We start from the raw sequence: 23,724 nt of genomic DNA on the forward strand, positions 1-23,724 counted from the left end.
ATGTTGGTCCCAGGGTAGTAGAGAGACCAGATGGGTGAGGTAATATCTTTTATTGGACCTAAGTCTGTGGCCCAGAGCTGAGGAAGCATTCTGTGTAAGCTTGAACGCTGGACTCTCTCGCCGACAGAAGTTGGTCCAAAAAATATATTACCTCGCCCACCTTGTCTTTCTGATGTAGCTCTTGAAAATTTCAGGTAATTGTATTTTTAGACCTTACAAATTGGCTGTTAATTTTTCTACTTGGAACCTGAGATTGTCTTCATTAAATGTATTGATTCCCTTTACTTGTTAAAGAAGTTGTGTATGTTTTTTTTTTCCTTCCCCCAGTAGGATTTTCTTTAACTTTTTAAAATTCCATTTTGGAACCTAAGAAAGAAGAGGCTTTTACCACATCTTTGTGTTTAGCTTAATTCTCCCTTGCAGTACAACAGAGAGCTATAGTTCAGTCCCTTGATGTCTTGCAATGGCTAACGAGGGGAAACAGTATTGGAACAGTATTTTTGTTTGTTTGTTCATTGGGAAGTCAAGACAGCTGCTGTTTAGAGGAACTTTCATCTTTCTGTTCCATGGCAGTTTAATGACTACAGTGCTTTCATCTCGTTAAACTTCAGGACAATTACAGGTCAGCATCCAGAGACTATAACAACACAGACGCTGCAGGGATCACAGCCTCAAATTACTCGCTGTTGCTTGCTTGCAAGTCAGTCTTTAAATACATGTGCTCGATTCCACCTGTTTCCTGGTTTAACTTTACTAAAGGCAGGCACTCATTAAAGAAAGGTCTCCTTACCATATTTAAAGCTATGTGGTCGTGAAGGCATTCCTCTTGGGACTGATTCTGCTTTGGAGGCATAGAGGCTGGAGCGGATCTGACCCCAGCCCAAACAATGCCCAATTAAGAAATGGATTGAGTATACAAAGTTCAGCCCTTGGCTGGAGGCCAGGTGTATTGATCAGACCCTCTTTTCTCTGGGATAAGTTTGTAGTGACTGGATCTACTCAGAACAAAGGCAATAGTAAATCACCAGGTCAGGCAAAGGAGCTGGAAGTTGATGTGAGAGAAGATATTGATACTACAGACAACAGGCATTTAGGATCCTGTGCTGAGAGCTCCTTTTGATATATTGAGGCCTATTTAGTGGTAAGGGGAGGGGAGAGCTTGCTTTTTGGAAGGCTACTGCAAAGAAGGCAGAGAATTCTGTGGTTCTACTGTTTTCTCAGCTGTTCTGCCGCTCCTCCATAGGAGTGTGATCTCAGATACAAGAGCAGCAGAGAGTGGCTATGAAAGAATATAAGAACACACATTGCCCAGCACCCAGGAGAACACAACACAGAAATCTGGAGAGTGAATGTGAATGATGGGGACTGCATGTGATTCATACTGAATGCATGAACCACAAGGCAAGCACATGGGAGTATAATGCCGCAAAGATGCCACAACTAGAAAGATAATGTAGGAGTCATCAGTTAGTGCTGTTACACATGGTCTTACAAGATCTTTTTCTTAGCATTTGGCCCCTGTTCAGTCTTGGACGCATTGTTGCTAGTTTTGTGACATCAGTACCTTTTGATGGAGCAGTTACAAGCAGCAGGAGAGTTTGCTCTCTGTCTTAATCTCTGTAACTCATGTTAATCCTTGGTACAAATTTTCTTCCCAGGAACCAGGTCTTGGCATTTGAGCTGTGATTCCTGAAAGAGGAGATTGCCTTGCCTGGTGTTTGTGACCGCCTGTTTTCAAGGGCTGTTGTTAATTTTACACTGAATACAAGTTGCACTAAAAAATACCCAGACTCCACCTCATTGATTTCTCCTCCAACAGAAAACTGATCTGCAAAGCCCAGCATCTGCTAGCATACCGCAGAAGGGCGAAGATGGTGCCTACCTTCTAGGTCATTACACAGTGCTCCCCTCCAAAAGCTTATGCCACTAGAAAGATACACTGTCGGAAATAGGTCCCAATAACATTTGTCCTTGCAAAATATTAAACCCAACTATAAAAAACAGTTGTGCTATACGGTCCAAAAACTGAATGAGGAAAGAGTCTGATTTTATTCAGACCTCAAGCAAGCTTTCTCGTGTAATATGCTCATCCACTTTGGGGTACTCAAATATGTGTCCCTGCAGATCACAAAGCCTGCACATACTGAACCCTAATGGATAGAGGGGATCAATAGAAAAGAATATGAGGGTGAAAAGTAAAGTGTCCCTAAAGATCTTCTACCAGGGTTACTAAAGATGAATTAAAGGAATTGAGGATGTATAGAAAAGGCCATTTGACTACTCATAAGATGATATACAAGTAGCCAACTGACAAAGCAGTTAAAGCAATATTCTGCCCTTGCCATCCCTAAGCAGTGGGGTAATGGAGAGCAGAAGGTTCCTTAGCCATTCTGCCTGGGGACAGCAAGTTTGGGAGCATTCCTTGTGTATCAGCAGTTGTCATAAATATAAAGGGAAGGGTAACTACCTTTCTGTCCACAGTGCTATAAAATCCCTCCTGGCCAGAGGCAAAACCCTTTCACCTGTAAAGGGTTAAGAAGCTAAGATAACCTCGCTGGCACCTGACCAAAATGACCAATGAAGAGACAAGATACTTTCAAAACTGGAAGAACAAAGGGTCTGTCTGTCTGTGTGAAGCTTTTGCCGGGAACAGATCAGAAATGCAGCCTTATACCTGTTAGTTAGTAAGTAATCTAGCTAGAAATGTGTTAGATTTCCTTTTGTTTAAATGGCTGGTAAAATAAGTTTTTAACCTAAGCTGGTAAGAATAAGCTTGGGGGGGTCTTTCATGCAGGTCCCCACATCTGTACCCTAGAGTTCAGAGTGGGGAAGGAACCTTGACAGCAGTCTTGGGACATCACCCATAAACCAGCAGAACATGCTTCCTGGGAGTCATGTCTAATACTCAATGGAGCTGCTGATCCATTGCTTGTTTTAATTTTCACAGTAGAGGACATTGCTCCCCATGCCCTTGTCCTGCTGTGTGCAGCCATTCTGGACAGGCAAAAATTTTGTCCTTAATGCAGAACATGAGTGGGGGCAGTTCACAAATTCAGAAAGCATTTTAGGCAGGATTTTTTTGCAAGTTCTAGCAGTACCTGCATTAATACAGAGAGATCATAAAAAGTTATTGTCAATGGGGAATCATCAAATAGGGCTGTTTCTAAAGGGATCGGTACTGGGTCTGATGCTATTCAACATTTCTATCAGTGATCTGAAATTAACTATTAAATCACAGCAGATCAAATTTGCAGATGGCACAAGGATTGGTAGAGTGGTCAATAAGGATGAGGACAGGGCGGTCATGCAGCGCGATCTGGATGGCTTGAGAAGCTGGGCCCATTTAAACAAAATGCATTTTAATACAGCCAAAGGTCATTCAGCTATGAACAAAGAATATAGGTCATACCTACAAAATGGGGGACTGTGTCCTGGAAAGCAGTGACTCTAAAAAGGATTTAGGGGATATAATGGTCAAGTAACTCAACATGCATGATGCTATGGCAAAAGAAGGTCTGATGAGCTCCTTGGAGGGTCATGAGCCTGTTTAGGGAGGTGATTTTACCTCTGTATATGGCATTGGTGAGACTGGTAATAGAATCATATCTTCTGGTGTCCACATTTTAAAAAGTATGTTGAAAATTGCACAGGATGCAGAGACATAAAATGATTTGAGGGCTGTAGACAACGCCTTACAGTGAGAGACTTCAAGAACTCAAACTGTTTAGGTCAGCAGAAAGAACATTGAGAACTGATTTGGTTATGGTGCATAAGTACTTTCACAGAGAGTAGATACCAGGTACCGAAAGGCTTCTCAATCAATGTAGAAAGGCAGAACAAGAAACAAGACATTAAAACCAGACAAATTCAAATTAGAAATAAGGCACACTTTTTTAACGGTGAGGGAGATTAAGCATTGGACCATATTACCAAGGGATGTGGTGGATTCTCCAACTCTGAATGTTTTCTGATCAAGATTGGGTGCCTTTCCGGAAGACATGCTTTAGCAAAACACAAGTTATTGGGCTTATTACAGGTGTAACTGGGTGAAATTTAAGGTCCTGTGTTATACAGGAGGTCAGACGAGATGACCCAATGGCTCCTTCTGGCCTTAAAGTCAATGAACCTATAAATATTATGTGTGGGCAGTTTGTTATAAAGATATGTTGCCCTAATATATCCTGGCACATACCCTCCCCGCAATCTGTAGCTACAAGAACATCAACCTGGTACTAACATCTCACAGCAGTCCCATGCTATGGTTCTCTCTGTAAACAGAGTCAGCATGTCCTCTTTTTGCCCTATTATTATTGAAATATTTGGCTACCTAACAAAGGGATCATTAAAAGGCAAGTCAGAAAAGATGGTGAGAAAAGCCCCATAAAACACTAAATCAAACCTGCAGCTCTATTGGCGTAGAGCACTCCTACTAAAAACCATACTTCACACACTTTGCAATCATTAACAGGTCACTCAACCCAACATCTCAACGAAGCAGGTAAGCACTGTACGATTATCCACAGTTTACAGATGGGGAAAATGAGACTCAGCGAGGTTCAATGATTTGTCCAAGGTGGCACGCCACATCATTTCAGACAGGAATAGAACCTAACTTCCTGACTCCCAGGTCTGCGTTTTATTCATTAGATCATGCTGCTTCCTGATGCCTGCCCTCATTAGTCACAGGTATAAAAGGAGCACTTACAGCTTTTCCATTTTCGAGCCACGTGACAGTGGGAATGGGAATGCCTGTTGCTGCGCACCGCAGAGTCACCACAGACCCAAAGGTGACATTGTGGGATTCAGGAGCCTTCAGGATTCTGGCAAAAACTGTTAAGAAGACAAAGGTACTAGTTAAGTGACTATTTAAAGATGAAGCTCAGACACTCTTCCTCTTCAGTAAATCTTGAAAGAGGTGGCAGTCCAAGCCCTACAGTGAATAAAAACATTGCATACATTCACTTGTAAATGAGAGCCCTTTTTTGTCCCCCCAAGACTGTCATCTTTACATACACTACACAATACTAGCCAAATTTTGCCTTCCGATTTTTGTGGGCAACTCCAACAAACTGCAGAGGTGCATGTGCAAGAATTTGGAGGGCAGAGTTTGGTGTAGTGGGATAAACCCATGTACAGTGCATTGATGTGGGGCAATTTACAATAAATGCACTACAAGCCGTTTCTGCATGGCATAACCTGATCTCTTGTCTACAAATAGTGAAACCTATTTTAAGCTATTGCCCAAGGAACCAGCAGAAATCAGTCATGCACACCATTAACAAGGCATGGGGGAGGTGCCTTTCACTAAAGTTCAGACAGAATTGTACTGGGAACATTGGAGATAGGGTCTTACCACAGAAAATCCCCAGCTCCTGAAATTCTCCACTCCCATCGTATTATCCCCCAAGGGAGGAGTGGCTAGCATTGCACCGAGAGGCAGAATTTGCTGAGGTCAAGGTTCTATGGGAAAGTAGGGTCGAACCACATGGATCCAAGAGCAACCATGAGCTGTCTCTCTGTCCCCACACAGCTCCATACCCTGTCCACGCCCAGTGCTGGCAGCATGTCAGCTAGTGGTCACAAAATAGGAATTTTTCTGCAGTAATTTTTTACCTTTTTTGGAAGAAAAATCCAAACTGAAATATTTAGATTCTGAAATGCCACCCCATTGTGTGTGCCACCCCAATCTCCTTGATTGTCCAGGCTCCCTTGTCAGATTAATCTCCCCTGATGCACTATGGGTACCTCTGTTGGCAAGGGGAACTAATGTATCATGGGGGTCCCTGAACCTGGTGCATATTGGGAGAGATTCGGCAGGGCTCCCCAGCCAGACTGAGAGGAGAATGGGCTCATGAGATTTTCCCAGTTGAAATATTTTGGGTTTTGGCCCCAAATTGAGAATATTTTTAAATCACTCCAATAGGCGTCAAGGAACCCACAGGTTAAGAACTGCTCACAGGAGACCATGTCATACTATCAGGTTTTAAGTGGAAATCTCCACTGAAATCATCAGGAACTTCTACTTAAAAACTGATGGCATGAAATCATTAACTTGGGGGTGCTTTTAGTAGAGTAGGATTCACAGTATGAGACAAAGTTCCCAACAACCTTATGTACCCCAGACTCCGAGAAGCTTGCCAGACATCCACCTCATACCCCTAATAACACCAAGTTCTCTCCTGCCATTATGACCCAACAAAGTCTTAATGTCAACTGACAAGGGGGTGCAAAGGGGTACAGGTTCTGGTAAGTACCTGGTTCTGTAAGTACATTCAAGTTCATCAAAGAATGCCACGTGAGATTTCCAATGAAAGCCAGTGTCACGCTGGTCACCGGTCTCATTGTGAAATGTATGTACATGCACTATGCAAGGAGTTACGTATCAATCAGAAAATTGTTCTTAAGCATGTAAGTTAAGAACAGGTCACCAAAAGGTGATATGTCTGAGTCTGGTTCCTTCAGACAAGAGGTAGGAAACATGTCTCTCCATCAGGATGTCAGTGAAGCACTGTAAGCTAGCACAGCAAAGGCACATTTACATACAAAGTCAAATGTTCATGGAGAGATGTAAACTCAATGAGAAAGGAGCTCACAGGAAAAAACAAACCATGGGGGTATCATTTCTAATAGTACAGACAATGAACTTTGGCGGTATTACTAAAGGGCAAAGAAGACCATGTTATCCAGCGCCAAGGAAGTAACCAGACAGTGTGCTTGCATTCATTAAAGTGGGGTCTCAGCCTGCCTTGGTTGGAAATGCTGCAAAGGACTTTGAGTGAGACAAACTTCTTTAGACAGGAGGTTAACATGCTAGTTAAGTTTAGTCTCTAGAAAGTGTGTTACGATTTTGTTTTATATTTAACCATTTGCTTCCATTATCCTCACTCACCATCTCCTGAATCTCTGTCTTTGACCATAAACTTATTTGTGTTCACTATAAACATATCCCAGTGCTGTAGTGTTAAGCAAAGTGCTGGTCCTGAATTGAATCTTACAAGCTGGTACGTTCTGTTCTTTTGGGAACAGCAGGCCTGGTAATTCTGTGAGCTGGATAAGGGGCCGGACACTGCAGGGAACAGAGAGCGAGGCCTGAAAGGCAGAGGGTGGTGGTTTCAGGGAGCTGATCCACAGCAGGCACGGACAAGACTGATTCATGTTAAGTGCAGGTGGTGGTGAGTAGCCTCACAACCCTGGGTACTCCTGGGGCAGAGGGAAACAGGACAAAGCTAATGGGAAGGGGGGATTGGGGAGGTTAAGGGGGGAAAGGGCAAAATGAGGGAAATGTTCCCCACCGATCATATAGACTTCCTACTCCTACCTCCTGCAAGTCCTTCCTCCTTCTACCCCTATAAGAACACCAGTTTTCTCCACCCCCTTCCCCAACAATCCCTCTTCCAGACTCTGCCCACACACCCATCCCAGCAGCTCCTGGCTCCTTCCAATACCCTGGTCCCTGCTGGTTTCCTGAATGCTTATTATGGGGGGAGTTGTAATGAGGCCCTGAGTTCCTCCCAGATCCCTTTGCTTTGAGGTGAGCTGGAATAGGTTCCTGCTTCCTCCCCCTGCTGCTGCCACTGACTGAAGGACCCAGAGAGGGAAATCAGTGGCTCGCTCTCACCATGAAGGAATGTCACACATGGATCGAATCTGCACGTATTTCAGACTCTGGGAGCACTGGCTCACAAGATTACCAGACTGGATCAAACCATCTAGTTCAGTATCCTGTCACCAAGAGTAGCCAGGAGTACGGTACCAGAAACCCCCCAGAAGTCAATTATGAGATAACTTGCCCTCAAGGAAAGTTTTCTCCTAGTCCCCCATAGTAAGAGTCTGGCTTATGCCCTGAAGCATGAGGGTTTACAGCCCTTCTTGTTTATTTTTAAACAATATTTACTATAATAACTCTGGGTATTCCAGTTATTCACAGAAATGTCTGCTCTTATGTGAATCCCGCTGAGCTCTGCAGGGTAAGAGACAGGCACGGAACTTGTGGGGATTCCAATGCATTCAGGCTGTGCTTGCAGGTCTTGCAAACTCTGCTGCTATTGAGATGGGGTTGATGGACACAGAACACTGAATGCGTAATGTTTGAGCATGATTAAGGTCTTGATAATGGCAGTTATGCTCTGGGTTGCATTAGGGGCTGGAGGAAAAACCCCCTGCCCTAGGCAGAGCTCAGGAAAGCTTGGTGCCAGCCCTCCCAATAACGTAGTCATACATGGAGACTGTGAGCCAGCTCTGCTAATCCTCATGGATGTAGGAAGATGCGGCCAAGGCTTCGTCTCTTCCTTGCCCTTTCTGCTCCAAGAGGGCACTAGCAAGAAGTTGTCACTATATACAGGAGACTTGGACACTCCCCTAGTCTTATGCACATGGTCATGATCCAACAAGGGTACGTCTACATTGCAACGGTGAGCGAACCTCCCAGCCCGGGTAGACAGACTCATGATAGCAGGGCTTGAGCTAGAGCTAGTAGGTTTCAAGCTAGGTGCTTGACTTTTGGCGTGCTAAAAATAGCAATGTGGATGTTCTGGCTCAGGCTGGAGCTTGGGCTCTCAAGCCTAGATACTTGGGTGGAATTGAGAGCCTGAGCTTCCTCCTGAGCTGGAATGGCCAGATTGCTATTTAGTGCACTAGCTTGAGCCTGGCTTGTACAAGTCTAGCTACCTGGGCAGGGAGACTCGCTCCCAGCTGTCCTGTAGACATACCCCAACAGTCTGGCCCTTTACTATATAGTCAGTAGTGTGTCTCCATCTTCTACAAACTCTCTTCAGTGAGTGCTGTAGAGGTCTTTTCTTCTGAAAGACCACATACATACAAGACTAGCATTTACATGAAAAGAATTTCCTTATTCATGGTCTTGGGAAGGTAATTTGAATGCATTATCTTCCTATATCCTTGAACCTGATGTTTGCGCTGTATATAGAAATGAGCACTTGTAAGACACAGGTTTCATCTAGTTTCACAGGACCTAAGTTAGCTATTTACATTTTGCTCTGGTTATGCAGGCTTGGCAGAATTGGATTTTTTTTGTATAATTTTGATGGATAATATTGATGTTTATTTTTAAGTATTAAGATTTCTGTCGATTTTAAATTTTCACAATCGTGTAAAATAGTTTTTAAGCACTTTTTTTACACGTTTATTGATTTAAATTTTCACAGTTATGGGAAGTTACGAGGGGGGTGTCAGACAATTATTTAATAACAGTGTATACACAGATTTAAAAGGTTAAAGATTTATAATTTTTAGTACTGTCGCTTAATTGCAGCAAGCTCATGCAATTAACTCAAAAAGATTAATCGCAGTTTTAATCGCACCATTAAACAATAGAATACCAACTGAAATTTATTAAATATTTGTGGATGTTTTCTACATTTTCAAATATATTGATTTCAATTACAACACAGAATACAAAGTGTACAGTGCTCACTTTATATTTATTTTTATTACAAATATTTGCACTGTAAAAATAACAAAAGAAATAGTATTTTTCAATTCATCTCCTACAAGTACTGCAGTGCAATCTCTTTATTGTGAAAGTTCAGCCTAAAAATGTAGATTTTTTTTTTGTTAGAAACTGCACTCAATAACCAAACAATGTAAAACTTTAGAGCCTACAAGTCCACTCATTCCTACTTCTTGTTCAACCAAGTTTGTTTACATTTACAGGAGATAATGCTGCCCACTTCTTATGTACAATGTCATCTGAAAGTGAAAAAAGGCATTCACATGGCACTTTTGTAGCCAGCATTGCAAGGTATTTATGTGCCAGATATGCCAAACATTCATATGCCTCTTCATGCTTCGACCACCATTCCAGAGGACATGCTTCCATGCTGATGATAAAAAATGCGTTAATTAAATTGTGACTGAACTTCTTGGAGGAGAATTGTATGTCTCCTGCTCCATGGTTTTACCTACATTTTACCATTTTTTTTTTTTTGTGTGTGTTCTGGTAGTCTAGGATGATGACCCAGCATATGTTTGATTTAAGAACAGTTTCACTGCAGATTTGACAAAACATAAAGATTTCTAAAGATAGCTATAGCACTCAACCCAAGGTTTAAGAAAATGAAGTGCCATCCAAAATCTGAGAGGGATGAGGTCTGGAGCATACTTTCAGAAATCTTAAAAGAGCAACACTCTGACGCAGAAACTACAGAACCCAAACCACCAAAAAAGAAAATCAACCTTCTGCTGGTGGCATCTGACTCAGATGATGAAAATGAACTTGCGTTGGTCAGCACTGCTTTGGATCGTTATCGAGTAGAACCGATCATCCACATGGACGCATGTCCTCTGGAATGGTGGTTGAAGCATGAAGGGACATATGAATCTTTAGTGCATCTGGCACATAAATATCTTGTGGCGCTGGCTACAACAATGCCATAAGAACACCTGTTCTCACTTCCAGGTGACATTATAAACAAGAAGCGGGCAGCATTATCTCCTGCAAATATAACCAAGCATTTGTCTGAGTGATTGGCTGAACAAGAAGTAGGACTGAATGAACTTGTAGACTCTAAAGTTTTACATTTTTATTTTTGAATGCAGTTTTTTTTGTACATCTCCATTTATAAGTTCAACTTTCATGATAAAGAGATTGCACTACAGTATTTGTATTAGGTGAATTGAAAAATACTATTTATTTTGTTTTTTTACAGTGCAAATATTTGTAATCAGAAATAAATATAAAGTGAGCATTGTACACTTTGTATTCTGTGTTGTAATTGAAATCAATATATTTCAAAATGTAGAAAATGTCCAAAATACTTAAATAAATGGTATTCTATTATTGTTTAACAGCACAATTGTGCAATTAATCATAATTAATTTTTAATCACGTGATTAATGGCTATTCGTTTTTTAATGGCTTTTCAGCCCTAATAATCGTTAAAATATCACATGTCAAAATATACAGTGTAAATATCATTAAATCAAACTCTAAGTTCTCAAGAAGCATTTTTCTTACTTTGCCTATCTGTAAGCATAGATTATCATCTATGGAAATACTTTCTGTCGGTTTGTGTGTATATGGTATGAAATTGGCATTTATCGACATTGACCTATAAAAATCTAATCCTCCCAAGGCTATGGTAATTGCAGCTTTACATATGAGCAGTCTTTTTTTTTAGGATTCCTTGGCAATCTATATGGGATACAAAAGTCTTTTCACAGTGGAGAAATTCCTCTGCAAGCTGGAGCACTTAACATGCAGTCAGATATTCCATTGATGCAGTCTGTCCTACTATTACCTGGGGTTCTTTCATCTCCCCGTTCACTACTATCCATAAATCCTGGAGCTCTCCCTAGAATACGGTTGTTTTGAAAAGCTATTACCTTGCTAAGAAAAAACATGCTTTGATACTAGACACTGTAGCTTAGAAGCCGAAGGCTTATTCCTCTGGATGAGCATGCTGTGGTTTTATCCCTTCTTCCTGCACAGAAATGGAATTGTCTGATATTCATCTCAGAGGGATGCTGTACCACTACTGACTCCAGATTGTACCCACACACAGTGCCACACATCCTGATTGACTCGGGGGGAGTCCAATTTGCATAATGACAGTACAGCCAACACTACTGCCAACCCTAAAAATTCGTAAACCGTGAGGTCAGGAGCCAAAAAACCATGAGATCGATCTTTAAAAGTGTGAGATTTTAATAAAAATAATACAGTTGGATTCTTTTTATTTCCTGTCTAGTTTCTGAACCTTTCAGGTGTGCTTGTGTCACATTTTCAAGCTTTGCTTTGCAACCAGAAACTTACTTTTTAAATAAATGAAAGCTGAGATTCTCCTATAGTCTCACAAAGTCACTTGCCTCCAGGAGCTGAGGCTGTAAGAAAAACACCAAGTATCACAAGACGCATAATAAAATCGTGAGAGTTGGCAACGCTGATTAATAAAATCCTGTACTCTGACTGGCTGCATGACATTATTGGTGGTGGTGGTATGTGTGTAAGAGAGAGAAAAATCAAGCAGATTCCATATGGAATCCATATGATCCATGTTTAATCAGAGTCCACCTCTGCTGCTGCGAGTCCCTGATCTCGCTTTATTGAAGAATCCATTTGGACTGTGAGCAGGATCTACTCCCCTAATGTCAGCTGCAGAGATTGTGCTTCACTTGACCAGTTCTGGGGATTGGCATGAAATTAATGACTACATGCAGTTCTACACGGCAGTCGTGGTGATGCATGTCCATACAACATAATGTATGATGTTTTTTCAGACATGGTATTTGCAGAATTACTGGGATTTCATGCAGATTAATTGGAAATGTCAGAGGGTAAAAATGTCATCGTTTACATAGCTGACCTTTCAAGAAAAAGCTAACCCCAAGTCTTGTTGTCTCTGACCCATCTCAGTTTAAATTCCTCAGAAAGAATTAATGAATGTGATGGATCGGGATCTAGATGACTGTACTTCTTATTGTCAAGAAGAGTGACTGACTTTGCAAAATATTTATATGTTTTTATGAAGCATCTTGTGGGGCATGCACAAACAAAACCAAACCAAAATCGCCCAAAGTCCTCAGTGGAAAGGAGGTGCTTTCAATCTATTTATTGCACTTTGTGTATAAAACGACTGGTGGAAAATATGTGGACATAGGCCAAGATTTAAAAGAAATCAGTGCCTAAAGTTAGGCTCCTAAATCTTGTTAGTCATCCAAATAAAAAGAGCCCCCATGTTGCCACCTCTCGTGATTTTATCCCGAGCCTCTTGATAGTTGATGTTTTTTCTTAAAGCCCCAGCTGCTGGAGTCAAGTGATTACATGAGACTCTCAGCTTTCATTTTTTATAAAAGAGTAAATTTTTAGCCCTCGTGGCTGCAGACTGAAACCTGAAACCAATCAAGCCCTATATTAACAAAGGGCCAGATCCTGTAGCCTTTGCTCATGCAAAACTCCCATTGATGACAGTAGGAGCATTCTGTTTTAAAGGACTGGGGGGTCAGGTGCCCCACTTGGAAAAGAAGGAAACGAAAAGTCAGTCCGCATATCTATTCAAGGGACACCATCATATGACCTAACCACATCAGCCAGACCATCAGGGGCTCATACACCTGCACATCTACCAATGCAATATATGCCATCATGTGCCAGCAATGCCTCTCTGCCATGTACATTGGCCAAACCAGACAGTCTCTATGCAAAAGAATAAATGGACACAAATCTGACATCAGGAACTATAACATTCAAAAACCAGTAGGAGAACACTTCAACCTCCCTGGTCACTCAATAACAGACCTAAAAGTGGCAATTCTTCAACAACAAAACTTCAAAAAGAGACTCCAACGTGAAACTGCAGAACTGGAATTAATTTGCAAACTGGACACCATGAAATTAGGCCTGAATAAAGACTGGGAGTGGTTGGATCATTATAAAACCTAATTTTCCCCATATTAATTTCCCCCTACTGTTACTCACATCTTCTTGTCAACTGTTTGAAATGGGCCACTCTCATTACCACTACAAAAGTGATTTTTCCTCCCTTGGTATCCTACTGTTAACTGAATTGTCTTTTTAGACTGACCTCCCACTTGATATGGCAACTCCTATCTTTTCAAGTGCTGTGTATTGATACCTGCTACTGTATTTTCCACTCCATGTATCTGATGAAGTGGGTTCTAGCCCATGAAAGATTTATGCCCAAATAAATATGTAAGTCTCTAAGGTGCCACAAGGACTCCTTGTTGTTTTTGCAAGGAGTTTAGTCATTCAAATTTGTGAGAATGTGTTTTAATCTTTTCATGACATAAAAAATTTTGTGGCTGTATTAAAATCCTATTGTTTGGATTGGATGATATTTACTTCATTCTCAGAAATGAGAGCAGCTGGCCTAAGAACAGATGTCTCCTAGTAAGCCTGTAGCGATATAGTACATCATTTAGCAGGGCTGTAAAACAAAGGAGGACATTTATTAGGGGGCTTGGGATGAAGCTTAGTGTGCTGGCCTGGTTTATGACGGGCCAGATTTAATTTCTCATTAATACAAGTAAGGAATTCAGTATTTTCCATTTTTGAAATAAATTTGAGAAGTCCTCAAATTAGCACCCCCAGCTTGGCAAATCTTAATGTAGATCCCATTTCTTAGAACACGGGGTCCCATCTGGAGGTTGTCTCTTCAGTGGTAGTGACAAACGTTTTCTTTCCTGTTAATAAAGACATTTTTTGTGGAGGGGGTGTGTGGGTGTTTGTGTGTGTGTGCGTGTGCGAGAGAGAGAATTAACAGCCTTGGAGATTGAAGTCCCCTCTGTTTAACTACGGACCTGGTACAGCATGGGGACAGGCAGTGCCAGATTCTCTGCCAGTACAATAGGAAAAATTCATCCCTGACTTGACTTCAGTGGCATTGTACCCCATTATACCAGGACTGAGTGTGAGAGGGTAGTTCAGTCTCCATGACCTAGTGTGCCCTTGGCTTCCCAGCTGCCAACCAGGGTGCCAGTTACTTCCAATAGCAGTGATGTGTCCACTGTGATCCGGACTGAGATATATCTAAGGATGTTCATTATTTATTACACTAGATTTTCACAACAGCTCCCATTTAGGTACCCAAGTGAAACTGCTCAGTGCTTGAAAATCTGGCTTCATTTGGCTGCCTAAATGGGAACTGAGCCCTTTTGAAAATACATGTAGTATTTTCCTAGTACATGTATTTCAGTACTGCTCAGAGTCCCCAGTCAGGATCGAATCTGCGCTGAAGAAATATAGACACAGCCCCTGCCCCAAGGCGCTTACAGGTTAAGAAATATAAAGATTTTCTCCATCAATCCATCTCCTGCTTTGCCCTGGAATGAAGTCATATTCTTCTGGTCATATATTATATTAAACTCCCTAGTTTATTGCCATGGAAATAGTTTTGCTCTCACCACTGTGGGCCTTATTTTGAAATATACCTCAGGTTTCATGCTCCCAGTTTTGTCTCTGTACATAATTAAAGGAAACGTTTTATGGTTATAAATAATTGCAGGTGCATTCTTTGGCATGGGAGGTCTAGGGCAAAATTTTCAAACCTGGCACCTAAATCCATATGGTAGAAAAATAAGTGGCCTAATTTTCAAAGGTATTGAGCTCCCACGCATTACAGCTCTTGAAATTAGTGTTAGTACAACACTTCTGGAAATCAGGCTTCCCATTTAGATGCCTAGGTATGGATTTAGTTGCCTAACTTCAGGCACCCACTTTTGAAAACTTGCCCATAACTACCTTGTTGCTAAAAAATGTACTTGCAAGATTTTGCACACACAACATTTTCTATGGCAGAAAAAAAAACTTTGCTGAAGGAACACTAAGAGGAGAAACTCTACTGGGAGGGAAAATCCCTCTTTGAACAGGAATATATCTCATTTGTTCTAACAGAAATGAGGATAGTATGAAAGATATGTAACTGTTTATGAAGTGTGTTTATTTGTGGTATATTTTTAAAGCTCTCTCTATTTTGGTAGCTCATCTTTAAGGGCTGGCTTCCCTGCCATTCCATACACAGTCAATACAAATACTCATCAACAACCACATACCACACAACAGAACCACTAACCCAGGAACTTATCCTTGCAACAAAGCCTGTTGCCAACTGTGCCCACATATCTATTCAGGGGACACCATCACAGGGCCTAATAACATCAGCCACACTATCAGAGGCTCGTTCACCTGCACATCCACCAATGTGATATATGCCATCATGTGCCAGCAATGCCCCTCTGCCATTTACATTGGTCAAACTGGACAGTCTCTATGTAAAAGAATAAATGGACACAAATCAGATGTCAAGAATTACAACATTCATAAACCAGTCGGAGAACACTTCAATCTCTCTGGTCACGCAATCACAGACATGAAGGTCGCTATCTTAAAACAAAAAAACTTCAAATCCAGACTCCAGCGAGAAACTGCTGAATTGGAATTCATTTGCAAATTGGATACTATTAATTTAGGCTTAAATAGAGACTGGGAGTGGCTAAGTCATTATGCAAGGTAGCCTATTTCCCCTTGTTTTTTCCTACCCCCCCCCCCCCAGACGTTCTGGTTAAACTTGGATTTAAACTTGGAGAGTGGTCAGTTTGGATGAGCTATTGCCAGCAGGAGAGTGAGTTTGTGTGTGTGTGTGTCCCCGGGGGGAAAAAAAGGGGGGGGGGTGAGAAAGCCTGGATTTGTGCTGGAAATGGCCCACCTTGATTACCATGCACATTGTAGGGAGAGTGGTCACTTTGGATGAGCTATTACCAGCAGGAGAGTGAGTTTGTGTGTGTATGGGGGTGGGGGGGTGAGAAAACCTGGATTTGTGCTGGAAATGGCCCACCTTGATTACCATGCACATTGTAGGGAGAGTGGTCACTTTGGATGAGCTATTACCAGCAGGATAGTGAGTTTGTGTGTGTGGTTTTTGGAGGGGGGTGAGGGGGTGAGAGAACCTGGATTTGTGCAGGAAATGGCCCACCTTGATTATCATGCACATTGTGTAGAGAGTTGTCACTTTGGATGGGCTATTACCAGCAAGAGAGTGAGTTTGTGTGTGGGGGGGTGGAGGGTGAGAAAACCTGAATTTGTGCTGGAAATGGCCCAACTTGATGATCACTTTAGATAAGCTATTACCAGCAGGACAGTGGGGTGGGAGGAGGTATTGTTTCATGATCTCTGTGTGTATATAAAGTCTGCTGCAGTTTCCACGGTATGCATCCGATGAAGTGAGCTGTAGCTCACGAAAGCTCATGCTCAAATAAATTGGTTAGTCTCTAAGGTGCCACAAGTACTCCTTTTCTTTTTGCGAATACAGACTAACACGGCTGTTACTCTGAAAACAGTCAAAACTGTTACTGAAGCCAATGTAAGATTCTGGAGGAAGTTTTAGCAGAGCTAGTGCTGTGGTGGGGTATAGATTGGGAATCACGAGATCTGGGTTCAGTTCCCACAGACTTCACACTTGATCTTAAGCAAATCACTTACTCTCTCCCTGCCGTAGTTCCCCCATCCGATTGCTGCAGAGGTGCACGTGGATCGGACTGAGACTTCTCTTAGAGGAGAGTCTACTGATAGAAATTCTCTAGGTTTTCGTCAGGAGGAGAGGATGGAAGAGGATAAAGTATGGGCCAGATCAGACGAGAAACATTCACATAAAGAATCTGACCCATCAGAAAAGGGAAGACAAATAAACAGTGACAAGTTTTTAAAGTGCTTGTACACAAATGCTAGAAGTCTAAGTAATAAGATGGGTGAACTAGAGTGTCTCGTGTTAAAGGAGGATTTGATATAATAGGCATCACAGAAACCTGGTGGAGTGAGGACAATCAATGGGACACAATCATTCCAGGGTACAAAATATATCGGAAAGACAGAACAGGTCGTGTGGGGCGAGGGAGGTGAGTGGCACTATATGTGAAAGACAATATAGAATCAAATGAAATAAAAATTTTAAATGAATCCACATGTTCCATAGAATCTCTGTGGATAGTAATTCCATGCTCTAATAAGAATATAACAGTAGGGATCTATTATTGACCACCTGACCAGGATAGTGATAGTGACTGGCAAGGTTCCTTCCCCACTCTGAACTCTAGGGTACAGATGTGGGGACCTGCATGAAAAACCCCTTAAGCTTATTTTTACCAGCTCAGGTTAAAACTTCCCCAAGGTACAAACTATTTTACCTTTTGCCCCTGGACTTTATTGCTGCCACCACCAAGCGTCTAACAAATATAACAGGGAAAGAGCCCACTTGGAAACGTCTTTCCCCCAAAAATCTCCCCAAGCCCTACACCCCCTTTCCTGGGGAAGGCTTGATAAAAATCCTCACCAATTTGCATAGGTAAACGCAGACCCAAACCCTTGGATTTCAAGAACAATGAAAAAGCAATCAGGTTCTTAAAAGAAGAATTTTAATTGAAGAAAAAGTAAAAGAATCACCTCTGTAAAATCAGGATGGTAAATACCTTACAGGGTAATCAGATTCAAAACATGGAGAATCCCTCTAGGCATAACCTTAAGTTACAAAAAGACACAAAAACAGGAATATACATTCCATTCAGCACAACTTATTTTATCAGCAATTTAAACAAAACAGAATTTAACGCATATCTAACTAGATTGCTTATTAACCCTTTACAGGAGTTCTGACCTGCATTCCTGCTCTGGTCCCGGCATAGGCAACACACAGACAGAGAGAACCTTTGTTTCTCCCCCCCCCCAGCTTTGAAAGTATCTTGTCTCCTCATTGGTCATTTTGGTCAGGTGCCAGCGAGGTTATCCTAGCTTCTTAACTCTTTACAGGTCAAAGGGTTTTTCCTCTGGCCAGGGGGGATTTAAAGGTGTTTACCCTTCCCTTTATATTTATGACAGTGATGATGAAATGCTAAGTGAGATTAGAGAGGCTATCAAAATAAAGAACTCAATAATACTGTGGGATTTCAATTATTCCCATATTGACTGGGTACATGTTACCGCAGGATGAAATGCAGAGACAAAGTTTCTCAATACTTTAAATCACGGCTTCTTGCAGCAGCTGGTACAGGAACCCACAAAGGGAGAGGCAACGCTTGATCTAGTCCTGAGTGGGGCGCAGGATCTGATCCAAGAGGTGACTATAACAGGACCGCTTGGAAATAATGACCATAATATAATAACATTTAGCATTCCTGTGGTGGGAAGAACACCTCAACAGCCCAACACTGTGGCATTTAATTTCAGAAAGGGGAACTATGCAAAAATGAGGAGGTTAGTTCAACAGAAATTAAAAGGTACAGTGACTAGGGTGAAATCCCTGCAAGCTGCATGGACACTTTTCAAAGACACCATAATTGAGGCTCAACTTAAATGTATACCCCAAATTAAAAAACACAGTAAAAGAACTAAAAAAGAGCCACCGTGGCTTAGCAACCATGTAAAAGAAGCAGTGAGAGACAAAAAGGCATCTTTTAAAAAGTGGAAGTCAAATCCTAGTGAGGTAAATAGAAAGGAGCATAAACACTGCCAAATTAAATGTAAAAATGTAATAAGAAAAGCCAAAAAGGAGTTTGAAGAACAGCTAGCCAAAAACTCAAAAGGTAATAAGAAAATGTTTTTTAAGTACATCAGAAGCAGGAAGCTTGCCAAACAACCAGTCCAGCCCCTGGACGATCGAGATACAAAAGGAGCACTTAAAGACGATAAAGTCATCTCAGAGAAACTAAATGAATTCTTTGCTTCAGTCTTCACGGCTGAGGATGTTAGGGAGATTCCCAAACCTGAGCCGTCTTTTGTAGGTGACAAATCTGAGGAATTGTCACAGATTGAAACGTCACTAGAGGAGGTTTTGGAATTAATTGAGGCAACACGGGACCAGATGGCATTCACCCAAGAGTTCTGACAGAACTCAAATGTGAAATTGTGGAACTATTAACTATGGTTTGTAACCTGTCCTTTAAATCAGCTACTGTACCCAATGACTGGAAGATAGCTAATTTAACGCCAATATTTAAGAAGAGCTCTAGTGGTGTTCCTGGCAATTACAGACTGGTAAGTCTAACAGCAGTACCGGGCAAATTAGTTGAAACAATAGTAAAGAATAAAATTGTCAGACACATAGAAGAACATAAATTGTTGCGCAAAAGTCAATATAGCTTCTGTAAAGGGAGATCATGTCTTACTAATCTATTAGAGTTCTTTGAGGGGGTCAACAAACATGTGGACAAAGGGGATCCAGTGGACATAGTGTACTTAGATTTCCAGAAAGCCTTTGACAAGGTCCCTCACCAAAGGCTCTTAGGTAAATTAAGTTGTCATGGGATAAGAGGGAAGATCCTTTCATGGGTTGAGAACTGGTTAAAAGACAGGGAACAAAGTGTAGAAATAAATGGTAAATTTTCAGATTGGAGAGGGGTAACTAGTGGTGTTCCCCAAGGGTCAGTCCTAGGACCAATCCTATTCAACTTATTCCTAAATGATCTGGAGAAAGGGGTAAACGGTGAGGTGGCAAAGTTTGCAGATGATACTAAACTACTCAAGATAGTTAAGACCAAAGCAGACTGTGAAGAACTTCAAAAAGATCTCACAAAACTAAGTGATTGGGCAACAAAATGGCAAATGAAATTGAATGTGGATAAATGTAAAGTAATGCATGTTGGAAAAAATAATCCCAACTATACACACAATATGATGGGGGCTAATTTAGCTACAACTAATCAGGAGAAAGATCTTGGAGTCATTGTGGCTGGTTCTCTGAAGACGTCCACGCAGTGTGCAGCAGCAGTCAAAAAAGCAAACGGGATGATAGGAATCATTAAAAAAGGGATAGAGAATAAGACGGAGAATATCTTATTGCCCTTATATAAATCCATGGTATGCCCACATCTTGAATACTGCATACAGATGTGGTCCCCTCAACTCAAAAAAGATATACTGGCATTAGAAAAGGTTCAGAGAAGGGCAACTAAAATGATTAGGGGTTTGGAACGGGTCCCATATCAGGAGAGATTAAAGAGGCTAGGACTTTTCAGCTTGGAAAAGAGGAGACTAAGGGGAGATAGGATAGAGGTATATAAAATCATGAGTGATGTGGAGAAAGTAAATAAGGAAAAGTTATTTACTTGTTCCCATAATATAAGAACTAGGGGCCACCAAATGAAATTAATGGGCAGCAGGTTTAAAACAAATAAAAGGAAGTTCTTCTTCACACAGCGCACAGTCAACCTGTGGAACTCCTTGCCTGAGGAGGTTGTGAAGGCTAGGACTATAACAGGGTTTAAGAGGGAACTGGATAAATTCATGGAGGTTAAGTCCATTAATGGCTATTAGCCAGAATGGGGAAGGAATGGTGTCCCTAGCCTCTGATTGTCAGAGGGTGGAGATGAATGGCAGGAGAGAGATCACTTGATCATTACCTGTTAGGTTCACTCCCTCTGGGGCACCTGGCATTGGTCACTGTCGGTAGACAGGATACTGGGCTGGATGGACCTTTGGTCTGACCCAGTATGGCAATTCTTATGTTCTTATGTTCATCTGTACAATGGAGATGAGTATGAAAGTATGAACTTTCTCCTATCCTTTCTCTGTGTTGGTTGTCTTTTTTTAAAAATATTCCCTTGCTCAAAAATAATTTATGGATTTGATGCAGAAATTATTGGGTAAGGTTCTCTGATCTGTGTCATACAGGATGTCAGACTTGATCTTAATGGTTCCTTCTGGCCTTAAACTCTATGAATCTTGTCTATTTACATTGTGAGGTCTTTAGAGCATAGATTGCTTCTTACTATGTGTTTGTGGAGTGTGACAGATGTGAATTCTGGGAAGCGTAAGGAGTTCAGAAGAATATTGAAATGTGCCAGAGAGGCATGGAGTTTTGGGACAATAAGTGTTAAGCGGGGGGAATCCCTGAGGAACAGTTGATCCAAATTACACAACTCTGATTATATAAAAGCACAGCCTATTTTGTATCTAGGGCCTGAGGAGAGAGCCATCAACTGGCAATTGATTATCTGGTCTTGGAGACTGGAGATAAAAGGCCCAAACTGTATCAAGAAACGGCTCAACTGTCCAGTCAGGGTTCTGGTTCCTGATCCAAAAACTGACATGAACATGTAATCAAGTGGGCAAACCCAGTTGTGGAATTGGAAAGAGTGACACCTACCAGACCCCTCAGTTGGAGATGAGGTAGGTAGCACGCGTGTAGGCTCTTTTATTGTTCTTAATATGTTTTCTCTGTAATGCTTTTACCTTAAGAATCAATGTGCTTGCTAAGAACGAGCTGTGTGGTAACTTTTAACTGCTGCAATACACTGGTTAGAGTCCTCAGAGAGAAAGCAAAGCACAATGTTGGCCTTCGGTCTGACTGGCTTGCTGGGGATATTCACAGTGTTAGGCAGCCTTAAAACCTGTCAGGAGGGAGAAAGACGTGGGTCACCATACAAGAGAGGTGATGGCTGAGGAGCCAGAAACCATAAGTGGATGCCCTTCAGGGACCACAGAGGGGAAATACAGGTGCAATTACCCTGAAACTGAGACATACAATTTCTAGTACAATGGGGCAGTGCCTATAGCCACTGCTGCAATACAAATAAATAAATAAATAATCAAATGCCATAAGAGAAGGTGAATTGTGCCTTTATAACCCTCCTCCAAAGATAAAAAATGTTTTCCAGCACTTTAAGTCTTTTCTATCATCTCCAGTGCATTTGACCAAAGAAAGAGGATAAAGAAAGTAAAATAAGATCATTAGTTTGTGAGAAAGCACTTCTTGCATTACTTGCATTACTTTTGGGGTCTGATCTCTTACTGAATGTCCCTTTGGAACATAGGCAGTTCTTTTTCTTTTCGGCAACAGAAAAAAAGTGAACTTGTGCAAGATACAGGTGGCATTTGTGTTGACACAATCAGTTTATTTAGCACAATACATTCCTGTCAACTTTATCTGTCCTTCTGATTAAAAATTAGTTCTTCCTCTTGCCACCATCTCCCCTTTGATAAGTGGATAATTCCTGAACACTGCCTTTTTTCCTGGCTGGAAGCACTTTGCAGACTATGGGAAAATAAAAGGTACAAAGAAATGAACATATGCTTGTAGTTGGTGCTATTTGATGGTATGCTATTAATTCACTGCTTGAGTACTAAATGAGCTGTAAAGGCCCAGATCAGCACAAATATCATTCAAGCGCAGTCCCAGTGGCACTCTGAAGAAATAACAGCAACGTGAGAAACACATTAAGATCCATAGTCTGGCTTTGGAAGTGAAAGTGCAGCCCTGTCTTGGCTTTAGTGGGAGCCATATGTGCACATTCAGAGCCAGTGTATAACCCTGTAAGTTTATAATTTCACTGAAGAAACTATAAAAGCAATTCTTAGCTTGGCCCACTGCAGTTTGTGTGGGACTCAAAAATGACTGGTGTTAATGGCCTGAAATAAGGTCCAGGGCAGCAGCTGGACCCTTCTAAGCTAGTCATTATCCTTTAGAAAGTGCCTTGGGCTACAGCTGTGACGGTTTCTCCAGTTAATGGCTGTGGCATGTACCAGCTATGTTTATAAGAAGTACACCATATGTGTAGCTGAACATGCCATACCTGGCTCATCCTGTTACTTGTTTGTTTCCTATTTAAATAAATATCACTGTCGTACAACACTGAGGGAGGGCCTGGAGTGGGTCCAAGAGTGAAGGGATGCTCCTATCCTTTTTATTGCCATGTTCATACTTCATACATAGGGCTTGCCTAGGGAGTAGCTGTGCTCTAGGGATGGACAGCTTTCTCAACTGAAATTTATTTCAGTTGTGACCTTTTAATGACTGGTGACTATTGGTCATTCATTATGATGATGCTTGAGTCACAGTTTTGTTTCTCAGGCCAGCAGGGGTTAGGAGCCCTGGGTGGAGAACGTACCTTTTGGCCCAGACAACATTATCTGGACAAAGCTTCTAAGCAGCCAGAAAAGGATGACCCGGGATGTAGGAGACCTATGTTCACATCCTTGCTATGCCACTGGCTTCCTGTGTGACCTTGGACAGGTCACTTAGCCTCTCTGTGGCTCATTTCCCCATCTGTAAAATGGGGATAATAGCAGTTCCTTGCCTCCCATGGATGTTGTGAGGATAAACACATTAAAGAATGTGAGGTGCTCAGATAGGGGCCATATAAATATGTAAAGAAAGAAAGATAGCTAGGCTAAGAAGCCTGAAAGAGAAACCTCGATAGAAGCCCCATCCATCCCACCTCAGTAGAAAATTCCTCTTCCTAGTCACTATGGTCCCCACGGCT

General features: G+C 41.6%; 1 protein-coding gene across 4 annotated transcripts in view; it reads right to left on the bottom strand.

Annotated features, from left to right (window-relative positions):
* The window catches only part of MUSK (muscle associated receptor tyrosine kinase), an 86,081-nt gene that overhangs the window by 32,412 nt on the left and 29,945 nt on the right, over nt 1–23,724 (bottom strand). For 3 of the 4 annotated variants that reach the window (XM_073346293.1, XM_073346292.1, XM_073346291.1), the window contains exon 6: nt 4,706–4,830. In XM_073346293.1, coding sequence (XP_073202394.1) covers nt 4,706–4,830 — 125 coding nt within the window. Of the gene's footprint in view, nt 1–4,705; nt 4,831–20,935; nt 20,943–22,227; nt 22,247–23,724 lie in introns of all 4 variants that reach the window. The other variant, XM_073346294.1, reaches the window with a different exon arrangement.

Source organism: Lepidochelys kempii, chromosome 5 (genome assembly GCF_965140265.1).
Source record: "Lepidochelys kempii isolate rLepKem1 chromosome 5, rLepKem1.hap2, whole genome shotgun sequence".
NCBI classification, from domain to species: domain Eukaryota; kingdom Metazoa; phylum Chordata; order Testudines; family Cheloniidae; genus Lepidochelys; species Lepidochelys kempii.